The sequence below is a fragment of the Phragmites australis genome, chromosome 3 (assembly GCF_958298935.1).
Source record: "Phragmites australis chromosome 3, lpPhrAust1.1, whole genome shotgun sequence".
NCBI lineage: Eukaryota > Viridiplantae > Streptophyta > Magnoliopsida > Poales > Poaceae > Phragmites > Phragmites australis.
The window spans coordinates 8,953,559-8,967,899 of NC_084923.1; the positions used below are offsets into that span (position 1 = coordinate 8,953,559).

The window sequence follows — 14,341 nt, forward strand, 5'->3', positions numbered from 1 at the left end:
CTTATATATATTTTTTTTTGTAATTCTTCAAAACAGGTAAGTCCCACCTGATCCAGAGACTATCCCTAACAAAATCGCGGAGTATATAAAACTAAGGAAATTATAAACACGTTCTCATCAGTTGCATGTCCACCAAAATGCTTACCACTTTAAAACCTGTGGATGTCCACCACAAAACATTGGACAGCAGTTACAAATAATCTAGAACAAATAATTCATGAACAAAATTCATAATCATGTATATCAGAATGCAATTGTGTAAAAATACGATTAAGCACATATACCTTCATACATCGTCCAAATTTCTGTTCCAGGTAGATAATAACGAAAGGCCTCCACGTTAAGTGCTGCCAACCTCAACTGGCTACGTAATAATGTCCAGATAAAACGACCCTTCCAGCACCATTCAGATGTAGACTACCTCAGAATGTACATCCTTGCACACAAAATTGTACAGTCGACCATCACCACAAACACTTGGTGCAGAACGATACCAACTATGACCCGCATCGGTCACGAACATCTAGATTGGCGGAGGCTGTTTGAGACCACTAGGTAGCACTTCTGTGTAGCCTCCAGACATCCAGCAGCCACCAATGAGACCAGCATCCATAAGAAACAATAGCCACCAACGGCACCGCTCCACACATCATTGCTGTAGACTCTAACAGATCTTCATCTAGCTATTACCAGGCGATACAAAAAAAATTACAATATGATACATAGAATCTATCAACTGGCCGTGAGGCATCATATACAACAAGAATGGAACATGCAAAAATTGTCTAGACACGATACTTTTGTAACAACTCACAAATTAGTGAAACAATATTCACGACAAAATTACTTCAAATAGGATGGCATCGTATACCCATCGTGTATGTCACACATAGATGACAGAGTAAGTGCTAACAATGTAAGTAGACGAGGCAAGAGTGGCAACAAAAATAGAAATTAGTAGACGACATAATAAGGTTGCCAATGCTGGCCGCTGGGGACATTTTACTCGGTGATTTGTCGGACATCAAATATTCATGTTCCACAGTTAAAATTTATTTGAGCGCGCTGGGGTAAGGCCGAAATTTCAGATATCTGCCGAGAGGGGCTGCTAGTTAAGTTTCTGGACCGGTATGATCCAACTGGGACGCATTACGTTGTAGGTTGATCAACGATAAATGCAATCCATTGATACAGAAATAAACTAGAACAACGTGAAAATATCTCGCTGAGAACGAGTTGGTGCAGTATTACTATGCGTATAAACATGCATTGATACAAAGAAATTCGTCTAGTGTTCTAGATGGCAGGTTTAGATTCAGTTGTACCTTGGGGTGTAGCGCTGTAGCTCCTTGTTAAATTGTCGCATGCCGAAAGTTGTAGTTGGACGCAACTCGCAAGACGAGCGCAAGCGGAAGGACACAGGGACACAAAAGGGGAGAACCCGGGGATTAAGAAAGATGCCCCCGTGCGATCTCCCCCCAGGACACAAAACTAACATCTTTATTACGGTGGTCTGCCATGCGAGCGCACCCATCATGGCAAAGACCTCTATAAGATGTCACATCTCTTCTTTTCTACTCTTTTTCCCCTCTTCGACCTTTTTTTTGGGCCTCTCGACAAGTCGCTTGTTACATGCTTTACCAGTTTACCTTACCTTGCCTTCAGCTCGGCACGGCTCGCTCTGAGCAACATATCTCAGATCTAATAATTATCCAAACTTCATCCAGAAACATCATCACGCAAGGTGGGGCGCAAGGGAACCAGAAATCCTGCCATACGACGCTTCGGTAATCTTCAACGCCACAAATCCGCTCGGAGAATACCAATCCCGCCGAGACGCGTCAGATCTGCAGGTTGACAAGGCGCAAATTGGTAGATCGGGACACTATGCAACACATCCAACTCTCAATCACCGAGTAACTACGAGAAACAAATCGAAACCACACGATTACTTGGGAAAAATAGAACTAACCGATCCCAGATCCAGCACGCCCAAACAAGCATATCCGCAGCTTCCGCACATCTCTCTTCAGGTCGTCGCACGAGCAGCCCAGCCATCAGATGGGGACCTGCGCAACACAAAACCAACGCACGCTTCGCACAAATGAACAACAGAGAAAGATTCACCGTTCCGTTGTCGATCCGGGAAATCGCAGGGACAGATCAAATAGGGAAAGTTGTTTCGGGATTTCGGCGAGATCCGGATCTAGAAGGGAAGGGGATTGACGTTAGGCGGAGGAACCCGGCGACTTCTAGATTAACGTGGCTAGGGCTTGTTGGTGGGAAAGTATTAGCAGGCGAAGCATAGGTATTTATCGCCCGGTTAGGGGAATCCGACGGCCAGGATGAGGCGGTTCGATTCGGACAGGCAGGATGACGAGCACGTGTCGGAGGGTTGTTGGCGGTGACACGTCGATGCCGTGGGGCGACCGCCACTTGCGGGGAATTAGCGTCACTGCATGCGTCATTGAGTTTCTGGGATCCTTTGTGGGAGGAAACGCAGATGAAAGCGTTGTGGCTGGCTGGCTGGCTGCAACGGTGGGAGATCCTGATTGGTGCCAGTCTCAAACTGGGCCAGTTGGGCCTCTCAGGTTATGGGCCGCTGTAGATTTTGGAACCCGCTTTAGCCAGCATCGCTTGGGTCATGGGCTATGGCCATTTTTGCAACGCTTTTTGCTGTTATTTTCAGCCCTTATTGAGCTTTTCGTGGCTTATGGCTGAATTTTGGTAACTTCATCAATCTTTTAAGTTTTGTATTTTTTTTCTTCAGTAAATATTATATGAGTATATGCGTGTGGTGGAGTACACCTATAAGTTATATTGATATTTCTAGAAAAAGTTTCATGCGGCTTCTAGAAAGGTGTTGACCCATTTTTAGTTTGCTCGCGTATTGGATTTGCTCGCTGATAGGCGATGTACCGTTTGAAAGTGAGAGTTTTGGTAACTTCGATAATATTTAAGTTTTTGTATTTTTGTTTTTTTGACGCTATATGAGTATGTGCATGTGGTGATGTGTGCCTATGAGTAAAAAAAGGTTTATACGGCTTCTAGAAAGGTGTTGTCCTATTTTTAGTTTGTTTATGTACTGGCTTTGATTGCTGGCAGGAGGGATTTTTCCTTTGAGACGAAAGGATTTTGCTAACCTTCACCTTGTTGTCTCAATCATAGCACTTCTTGATCTTAAAGTAAAAAAAGGGTCCTTCTCATTGTTCAATATTTTGTTTAAGGACTTGCAACATTGGAGGGCGGCCATGGCACATATAGGCTCTAGCTAACCTTCACCTGGTTTTTGAATCATGTGAGAATCATTCTAGCTTTTCTGCAAAATACTTGTAAGACTAATGTGAATTTCATGGAGAATGTAGACCAGCACATTGGAATTTTTTTGCCTGTACGTTCTTCCTCTGGACTTGTTGTCATTTGTTCTATAGAGAGGAGCGTTTTTGTTTGACACAAAGGCTATTTATAAGACTAAAGGTATGATGAAATGAGGCCAAATTTGTGCATGTCTCTTGGGGCTTTCAAAATTCAAAACACTATCGAAATAGTAATAAAATTTTTTAGAAACAATTCTATGGTGTAGAGGATGCTATTATTTAACTCTCCAAAAAATTCAACTCAAACAATAGAAGTTTAGATTTACAATTTTCACAAAACGGACTTATATATTTGCATTTTTATTTAAAAAATAAAAAAGGCTAGATGTCCTCTATTTTTCCAGCCATTTTTACTCTACATATCCTATGTTGTTTACCACTTTCTACATAAACACAGACCCCCCCCCCCCCCTAAAAGAAGCAACGAAACGGGTACGTTTCCTCTGTACTCCTCCCTAGATATACCACTGCGTTATATTTACTCTTCTTCCTGTGCAATTCTACGGACCCTGATGGGGAGGCCCTTGGGGAAGTCGACGAAGGGGTACACGAAGGCCTGGTCCGGCTCGGCGAGCTCCCACCGGAAGTTGAGCACCAGGTGGTGCACGAAGATGGCGATCTCCAGCTTGGCAAGCTCCGACCCGGCGCACAGCCGCGTGCCGCCGCCGTACGGCATGAAGCTGCTGGGCGCGTTGCCCTGCGACAACAGCAAAGCGAGCGGTAAGCAAAGGAAGGTCGTCATAGACACTTGCCAAAACTCTGAACTGAACTGTCAACTGATCATAACATTTGTGTGCATGAAAGAATGGTCGCAATGAACATAGGATAATCCAGAGGACAAAAAAAAAAGCTTATAGAAAAGCACTGGCTCTCGTGTTCAAATAATCTAGATCACTTGCGTTTTTCCTGCTGGGTGGTGATCTTATTGCCACGATCAAATAGTCCATACGGGCACGGACAATGACATGCAGAGTTGTATTTCCCATACGGGCTCGGACAATGGCACGGATTATCTGAACATATCTACGCGTCGCATCCAGGAATCGACAGGGGGTTTCCCCATCAATTTGTAGAGGATAAGAAAATGATGCGCTGGAGATGGATGGATTCCAATCACTCGCTCATTGGATTCCAACGTGCAGAAATGTTCCTTCCATTTGGACCATGCTCTTGGAGTGTCGTTTGCCCGGAACCCAGCCCACGCCAGTGAGCCTCTCGTCAGAGAAAGAATGCAGCTAGCAAATTATCACGTCTCTTTCGATCGGACCCAGACGAAATTCATGCTCTTATCAACCATTCTCTTTCATGTCAGATTCATGTTCTTATCAACATGATTCATGAAGCTACGCAGAAGAGATGTCGACATTTAGCTTATGCTCCTTTTCCAGATTCAAATTTGCTCATGACCTGAAGGCTAGGTAGCTTACGATCGACTGACCGGACAAGAGGAGCTGGGGACTGCATGCTCAGAAATTTTCTTTCTTCATGGATGGGTGATAGATGTTCAAGGGATAACAGGGCAGCAATTAGAATTAGTTTCAGTTATTTTGTGTAGAATGAACTTAGTTTATGATTGGCTGAGGAGAAGACTAGTTTATGACCGATTGGACTTGGTTCATGTTTGCCCCAGCTGAAATTTATAAGTTTTTGTTAAAAAACTGTTTATGATAGAAAGGTTATTAGTTTATGGCCTTAAATTTTTAAGCACTCAGCACATAGTTTTTCAGAAAAATCACTCTTAACTAGGTTATTAACTTTTAATTTATTTCATTAGAAACCAATTTATTACCTTTTCAAAAACCAACATAAAGTCAGTCTGTTTAGCACAGCTCATAGCTTCTAAAATAAAAACTACTGATAAACTATGACAAACAGGACCTTAGTTTGCAGGGGCACTGACCTTCCATCTCCAAGGGTTGAAGCTATTGGGGTCTTCGTACAAGGCCGAATCGAGATGAACCGCCGCTAATATCGGCAGAATTTTCCATCCGCGTGGAATGTCATACCCTTCATGTAGACAGAGACATAAAGCAAGGACATAAATATTCAGTACATGTTGCATGTGCGGTCAATTTCTGAACCGAGAGAGAGGGCAAAATTGAAGCTACCGTTGTAGTGCACATCCCGGATGACTTTCCGGTGCAGGAACCTGACCACGTTGCCTAGCCGCAATGTCTCATTTATAACCTGCAAGAAATATAACATGTTTACAAAAACAGTCATTTTTTTACACTTCTCAGTATCAGGACATTTACAATTTCAGAGCGTAAACTCATCCTTTGCCTTCCATAACAAACAGTACTAAGTGCTTGTAGCATCTATAAAGCCATTTGACCTACTGTTTGACATCTAAGTTTTAAGGGTAGCAACAAATTTTCAGCATCTCCAGAAAACATTATTAGGCTTGATCTTCACCCCTCAGTTGATTCTTGATGGAATGATACTTGACAAGCGAGTTCAGCTTTCGCCGTTTGAACAGCGAGATACGACACAGATACCTTCTTGTTGTATGCTATACAAGAACAATATGTACTTCTCAAAGCATTTGGATTGTTGCCAAACGATGGGCCTCACCCTCTAGAAAACTTCCAAAACAAAGAATAAAAAGCTCTGCTCGGAGAGCAAGCAGACGCCATGAACTCCAAAGTGGTCAGCCAATTATTCTGTAGAGCCTTCAGTTTCCATTCGTACATGACATTTTTGGCATTTGCTATCCTCTACGCAACTACACGAGACGATTTCTGCTAATACGAGCTGAAATCAAGCAAGCCAACAGCAGACCATACATCGATCTAGTTTTGCACCAGCATTATTATGGAAGGAGCGAACAAAACAAATGGCCTTACGCATTGTGTGAAAACCATCTCCTTGTAGTCTTCCCAGCTCAATTTGGACTCTCCTCTTAGCCTTCGTCTCCTAGCAATCTCAAGATGCTCGTCCTGCACGTCATATGTCAGTGTAACTATATAATTCCATGATATTTTTGACCGTGCATCATCTAATTAATTACTGTAGAATGCTTGAAATGATCAGTGAAAGTTAGGTGGATAAAATCAAGTTTTGGCTGTAAGTTTGTACCCGGAGTTCTTGGACAGCCTTAGGGCATCCTTCAAGGAAGAAGATGACGAGGGCCAGCGCCATTGATGACGTCTCATGCCCGGCGAAGAGCAGGCTGAGCAAAAGGTCCAGGATCTGTTCTTTTGAGAGATTAGATTGCTTCAGGGCCCATCCAAGAAGATCATCTTCCTCTACACTTGAGTTCTCCTTGCTCATTTTCTGAACCCTCTCTTCCATTTTCCTCTCTATTACTCCAAGTATGGTAGCACGAGACTGCAGGGAAAAAACACAGTAATTGCATGATGTAATTTTCAGATCGATCAACAGAGCAAACTTTTTACAGTGCAAAGCCCTCTAGTTGGTAAGGACGATATTGGACACCAGTACCATCATCTAGATGTTGACTAACTGCCTACTGGTCTAGGGTAATGTCTTTTCATAGCTCTTTCTGTTTTGGAGAAAATTGTGTCTTTTCATTTGGAAGTAAAAATGACATATAGCTACCGCCAAATATGGACAGAGAGGGTTCGCTGGCAGCTATTTTTCTCCTCTCCTTTTCATCCATGGAACAGAAGAGGATCTGGAAAGTTCTGCCTTTTCATGTATGAAGGATGGGCATGATTGACTTCAGCTAACAAAACTGCCCTCGCCTTTTCATTAACTAAGAGCAAATTATGAAGGTTGCAATTTCCCTACTTAACGAAACGAATGTGGTTCCAGTGTGTCAAGAGTTGGTCAGTGATTGAATCATAATAAATGATGGATTCTCCCAACATATAATCATTCATGCTAAGTTGTGAAGGCTAGTCATTTAAATTTTGCGTTGTTTAGAATCTCCAAAAGAAAAAAAAGATTTAAATCCCCACATGCAATTGTATGATGCATGCACAGGTGTACAAGCATGCATGCATGCTTGCTGCAGCTGGGAGCAATCAGTAAAGATCATTTGAGTGTGACCTCACGAGCAGTGAAAAGTGGGTAACATTTTTATGCGACCATGAGTGATGATCAGTCCCAAGGGATAAGTAGGATTTTTTTTTTAACGAAAGCAGGCATAAGTAGGATATAGCTAGGGATAAGAAAGAAAATAAGCTGCACATTAAACAACCTTTGATCTATAAAAAACAGTTATCAATTATTTATGTGACGCTAAACGTACAATGTTTGTACAAGCTAATTTTGTACTTAGAAAGAGGTTTGGTCCCACGCATAGCAATTATCTAGTACTGTTTCCCTTTTCTTATTTTGTGGGTGCATAAATCCATTATTGTACAGAACAGGACAGGACTCGAGGCGATTTGTATATATCCAAGTACCGATAGCAGAAAAGAAAATAAAAGATCTAGTGGTCTCTCTGATTGGACCTGGTGCTGCAGTAGTGAATTAACACACAGCAGCAAACCTTGGACCATCCACAATCTGAAGCCCACACCGCTGCTGCTGCGGCTGACATGTAGTATATTAGTGCGACCCATACCCTCTTCTTCTTTTTTTAGATATAAGGAGGCCTTCTTTTGGTAGCTCCATATATGCAAAATTAATGGGCCATGCACCTACACACAAACTACGAAACAAAATTTAACAGCATCTCTCTCTCTCTCTATATATTAGCTTTTATACTAGCTTCCTTATTTTCTTTTCCTGAGAGGGTACCAAACAAAACGTTGACAGGCTAGGGGTCATTCCTCCCTCGCTCTCTCTATATGTATATATATCCATAGCTAGTCCCTAGTTCCCTAGTTCCCTACTCCCTACAGCTCCCACTCGTGTGTGTGTCAGTGTGTGTCGTGTCGCCATATCGGTTGTTGCGCATGCAGCATCATCTGATGAAAGTATGAAACGCTAGTTGCCGCCTATATATGGAAACAACAAAAATCCGTGCGTAAAATCCAGCCGCACGGGTGCGAGAGAGAGACAGGGAGATAACCAGTGCACCGCACCTACCTTGAGCGCCTTCCAGTAGGCCGTCCCCGGGAAGTTGAGCGGCGCGGACACGACCCCCTTCATGAAGGTGATGTACTCCCGCCGCAGCCGCTCCGTCTCCTCCTCCCCCGGGTCCATGTTCATTATGTTCTTCGCCATCAGGTTAAACGTGAACTGCACTCGTGCGCGCGCACGAACGACGAACACATCGGTCGTTAGAGTTCTTGCGTGGAAGGCAGGCATGCGTCCAGACATATATGCGAGCTAGATTACTCGCGCTGTATGCATATGCAAAAGGCCGGATTTTTTTCCATTATCTAAAAAAATAATGCGAGCTAGATTACTGGTAGGTACCTTCTTGGCTTCGTGCTGGGCGGAGAAGGCGGCGTCGGGAGAGGAGGGGGATGGCGGCCAGGAGCGGAGGACGAGGAGGGTGTGCCGCTCCACCTCGGGGAGGAGCACGGCGCGGAGGCGGACGGAGCTGAGGAAGTTGAGCGAGATGGTGCGCATCTCGCGGTGGTCGTCGCCGATGAGCACCAGCATGGACCACTTGCCCAGGATGCCGCCGATGCTGCGCGGGTAGCTGCACTCGAACAGCCGCCCCTCGTTCTGCAGGATGTACCGGTTCAGCCCCGCGTCCGCCGACACCACCGTCCGCTCCCCGAACAGGTTCGAACGGTATACCTTCCCATACCTGCAGCATGCGCGGCAAGCCATGGCGCCTTCGCCGTTAGCTAGCTCTCGAATAATTCCGTCGTCATGCTGTCATGCATGCGTGGTGTCAACAGCTATGTGTGTGTGTACGGACGGACCGTGCGACGTGCTGCTCCATGAACTGGCCGACGGAGGTCGCCGGGTGGGGGCGGAGGTAGCCGAAAGTCTCGCCGATGAAGGGCCAGCCGGTGGCGCCCGGGGGCAGGTTCGGTCGCTTCTTCCTCGACCGGCGCCACCGGTGCGCGCCGTGGCATTTGGCGGTGAGGAGGGCCAGAAGGACGAAGGGGAGGAAGAAGAGGAGCTCGCTGGTTATGGAGGCCATCATGGCGCCCATGAGCTTCTTCTGATCAGAGAGAGGCCTTTCTTGAAATATATTCCCTGCCGCTTGCTTTGCTCGATCACTGGCACGCTTTGTTGGTTTTTGTGTGCGAGAGAAAGAGAGAGGATGGGTTACAGAGAGAAAGGAAGAGGTAGACGAGTGAGCTAAATTAAAGAGCGGCTTTTAGCACTGGATTTCTCTCTCTTCAAGCTTTGCACAGAGAAAAAAATGCTATGAAGGCGCCCACTTCGTCCCCTTGTGGCCTTCTCTCTGTGGTGCTCTTATATAAGTTTTCGAGATGTGTGACAGGGGGAGAGGTGGTTGTGGCGGCTCTTTAGCCAGAATTTAATTTTTGATGCGGCGCAGGGAGTAGGGTCGGCGCATCTCCCATGTTTGATTCCTGGATTGATTTCTTACATACCACCAAGTAATAGTGAAATTCTGTATTGCCTCGCTAACAATATATATATATATATATCGATAAAATAAACCACTGGCCTTCAATAGATCAAGCAAATGTTTGATGGCATAGCACAAATTAAAGATGACCCTTCACAGCGTAGACAAAAGTTAGTAATTTTCTCTCCATATAGAACCACCTTCTCCCCGTTAAGTGAGATCCATACCCTAATCCTGGCCTCCAGGAAAAAAAAAAAGAGATCCCGTTTTCCCCTCGCACTCATCTAGTGGCAGAAGCAGGCGCGAATTGGAGGGGCTTCCTCTTCTTCATCCTCCTCTACCTCATCTTCCTCATTCTTCTTCTTCTTCCCCTCCACACTTCCTTTTAACGACGTTCTAGTCAGTTGGGGGCTTGAGCCCTCCCTGGATCTGCCCCTGCTTCCATCCACTTTTCACACATCCTTCTTGCCCCTCTCACTCCAAGGTACAAGAGTAGAACCATTGCCGTTGGGTTGCCTCTAGTTACTCTCACAGTCAAGTAGCACCAAACGGTGAGATGAGTCTAGATTCAAAGATAGGATGAGGGCGGGGCTGATTTGACGATGACTGTAGCGAGTTATTAGGAGCATATGGTTATAAAATTAAAATCATTTTCACATATTATAAAAAGAGCTATGCATAAATAAGTTAATGAAAAATCAATTATACATATACAAAACTTTTTTTACCCCTCCACCATCAAGTGGCACTACTAGTGAGGCGAGTCTATATCAGAAAACGGCGTCTGGGATTAGGCTGATTCAATAACTACTGTGATGAGTTATATATTAGAAATGTGTGATAAAGTGAAAATCTTTTTCACTAGTTGTAATAGAGTTTCTGTACTGTAAGTCACTGGAAAAGCAAGTGTACTCACACATAACTTGTTTTTTCTTCCTTAAAATAACTTTAGCTATTAGAGCTCGAAACGGTGTGACACTACTACAGAAGGGGTCAAAAGTAACATCACATCAGTGCTGATGCAACAAAAACCATGACAGAAGATGCATCAGTGTCAGTTATTAAACTCCTGCGTGCGAACTATGGTGAAATTGCTAAGAACCGGTATTGATACCTGACTACATCAGTACCGATACTGATGTAGTCAGGTATCAGTGCTGGTTCGAACCACAACATGCACTGATATGAATGTACCTAAAATTTCTGTTAAATGACATTATGCCTTAGCTCGCGTCCATTCAGCTCAGCTTGCATCCTTCATCTCTTCGTCTCCTCCCTCCCTCTCTCTCCACCTTATCTCTTCCTCTCTCTCCCTTCCTCTACCTCCGAAGAGCAGTAGCCCACTCATCGAACCCGTGCTCATCGAGAGCGCCAAGCTCTGCGAGCTCCTAGCCGCCACTCCAGCCTCCTCTCCCCCCTCTTTCGAACTGGATCTTCTCCTCTCCTCTCTCTCTCTCCTGATTTGGGGGCACCGCCGTCCTTCTCCTCCTCCTCCTCCTCCTCTCTCTCCCTTACCCCGTTCCTTTCCTCCACAGCCACAAGAAGACTCATGCGGTGGGCGGCAGAAGAGGGCGGAGGCCAACCTCTGAGAGGCGTACGGCTCGGCCGCAGGAGCGGGCAAAGGCTGGCCTCCGAGCAGCGGCCTCCGTGTGGCATGTGGCTCGGGCGCAGGAGTGGGTGGAGATCGGCCTCCGAGCAACGTGCGACTCGGGCGCAAGAGTGATGTGTGGCTCGGGTGCGTACTGGATCTCCCTTTTTGTATTCTTTTCATTCGATTTGATTGTGTTCTTGTGTTTGAGATGAGTATATAGATGAGATTGTGCCAGGTGGGCAACCGTCCGAGCTGGCTTGGATGTCACTCCCACCGCCGCTATTTTTCTCTTTTTTATTGCCTGAAAATAGTATTTTTGCCGAGTGGATAACCAGCACTAATAAATCTATCTGTAGTTATGTGAGTCTAACTTACACGGCTAGTGCCCTGTAGAATTCATATGAATACAATTTAAAACTATATATCTTTGAATAAAGGGCTCTACAAGTTAAATTTAGCTATACAGAACAATAGCACGCATCATCTAATTACTTAATGGCCTGTATTTATCACGCCATACCACTCCTACTATAGCGTGGACGGCTGCAAAAGGAATGATCCAACTACCCAGAACTACACCACCAGATCAATCAATTCCTGCTGCTTCATAGTGTTCAGTATTGAGGGAAAAGCCAAAGCACACAGATGGTTGGGCGATACATTTACAGAGGACCATTTCTATATCACGTCTCCTGACAGAACTATAGATTTATCAATCTAAATCCTATATCATCTGACATGTAAATAGTTTATGTGGAACTAGATTTTATCAGACGTTGTCAGATTAGCTGGCATGCAGGAATAACTAGATAAACTACCTCTTCATATATTGGATATTGGCCACACATGATGAAATTAAAGAACATATCATTGCATACTACAAAGATTTCTTTGACCACATTTGAGTAATCAGTTTTCGATGCTTAAGACTCACAGAGGGACATACCTAAGGTCTATGATACAGAGAATGATATGCTTGTAGAAAGCTTTTTCAAAAAAGAAGTTAAAGAGACGATATTCCAAATGGAACATAATAAAGTACTAGGTCCTGATGGATTTACAGCAGAATTCTATCAAGTTTTCTGGAAAGTAATCAAGGTTGATTTGATGGCCTTATTTGATGATTTTCATAAGGGAGTTTTCCTCTTTTCAGACTCAATTTCAGAATTATTGCGCTACTTCTGAAAAGTAAGGATGCAACAAAAATATAATAATACAGATCAATATGCCTCCTGAATATTTTCTTCAAAATCTTCACTAAAGTTGCTATAAAATAGAATGGTTGAGGTATCATAGAAGATAGTTAGACCTTCTCAGATAACTTTTATGATAAAAAGGCATATTATGGAAGGGATAGCCATACTTCACAAAACTATTCATGAGATGCATAGAAAAAAGCTTAATGGGGGTGATTCTTAAACTTAATTTTGAGAAAGTCTATGATAAAATCAAATGGCATTTTCTGCAACAATAATTGAGAATGAAGGGATTCTCTCCTGTTTGGTGCTCATGGATTGAGCAGTTTGTAATAGGGGGAGTGTTGCAGTCAAGGTTAACAATGATATAGGAAGATATTTTCAGACAAAGAAAGATCTGAGGTAGGGTGACCCTCTATCACCTATATAGTGGTAGATATATTGGTCGTTTTGATTGGCAGAGCCAAAGAGGCGGATCAAATATAAGGTGTTGTGCCTCACTTAATTGATAATGAACTATCCATTCTACAATGCAGATGATAAAATACTTTTTATGAAATATGATATTGATCAAGCTAAGAATATGAAGCTTTTGCTTTGCACATTTGAGCAACTTTCTAGCTTAAAAATCAATTTCTATAAAAAAAATGAATTGTTCTGTTATGGGGAGGCTAAAAATTTGAGGAGAAATATTCGCAAGTTTTTGGGTGCGAGATAGGAAACTACCCTTTTAGATATCTTGGCATCTTATGCATCACAGGAAGATACCCAGTAAAGATTGGCAAATAATAGAGGATAAAATTCAAAAAAAAATTAGTAGCTAGAAAGATAAATATTTGTATATTGGGGGACATTTAATTCTAATTAATTCAATTTTAAGTAGTGTTGTGATATACATGTTGTCCTTTTTTAATTCGCCGTGGGGTACTTAAGAAATTGGACTATTATATATCAAGATTCTTTTGGCAAAGTGATGAGCATAAGAAAAAATATTGTTTGGTGAAATAGGGAATCTTATGAAAGCCTAAAGACCAGAGCGGATTAGGCATTCAAAATCTTGATGTTCAGAACAAGTTCTTGCTTAGTAAATGGCTCTTCAAACTTATTAAAGAAGATGGGACTTAGCAACAATTGCTTAGGAAAAAACACTTAAAGAATAAAATAATAGATGAAGTAAGATAGAAACATGGGGATTCCCACTTTTGGTCAGTCCTAACGAAGGTCAAAGACTAATTTTTAAGATTGGGAGTGTTTCATCAAAATAACAACACTCAAAATTTTAGGAAGATAGATGGCTTAGAAGATCAACATTTCAAGAGCTTTATCCATGTCTATACCGGATAGTCAGAAAGAAAAATATAACTATTGCCGGCGTTCTAAAGTTAGAACCCCTTAATGTATCCTTTCGCAGGGCTCTAATAGGACAAATTTTATATGTCCGGAATGATTTGGTAGCAAAGTTGGCATTTGTGCGACTTAATGACCAAGAAGATTTTTAAAATGTATTTGCATGCTACTGGTAAATTTTTGGTAAAGTCTATGTATAAAAATCTGATGGATCTTGGTTTTAATAGGGAATATTATTTTTTATGGAAGCTAAAAATTCCCTTAAAATCAAGATTTTTCTGTGGTATTTAATTAGATGAGTCATTCTCATAACAAATAATTTACTTAAACGAAAATGGCAATGTAGTATCCAATGTTGTTTTTTAATAGGATGGAGACTACCTAATATTTGTTTTTTGATTGCCAATTTGCTAAGTTC

At 42.9% G+C, this 14,341-nt stretch overlaps 1 protein-coding gene across 2 annotated transcripts; it reads right to left on the bottom strand.

The window, feature by feature from the left end:
• Window positions 1–243: 243 nt before the first annotated feature.
• Window positions 244–9,673, bottom strand: LOC133911973 (steroid (22S)-hydroxylase-like). Of its 2 annotated transcripts, none has more exons than XM_062354488.1 (10): window positions 9,170–9,673; window positions 8,712–9,051; window positions 8,379–8,531; window positions 6,456–6,707; window positions 6,224–6,316; window positions 5,486–5,564; window positions 5,278–5,384; window positions 1,973–4,074; window positions 1,326–1,847; window positions 244–655 (listed from the first exon to the last, which is right to left on the bottom strand). In XM_062354488.1, the coding sequence occupies exons 1-8, from the start codon at window positions 9,403–9,405 to the stop codon at window positions 3,856–3,858; spliced, it is 1,479 nt and encodes a 492-aa protein (XP_062210472.1). In that variant the 5' UTR covers window positions 9,406–9,673; the 3' UTR covers window positions 244–655; window positions 1,326–1,847; window positions 1,973–3,855. The 2 variants fall into 2 exon arrangements, with proteins under 2 accessions (XP_062210472.1, XP_062210470.1); XM_062354486.1 differs by having other exon boundaries at window positions 244–683.
• Between the last annotated feature and the right edge of the window lie 4,668 nt (window positions 9,674–14,341).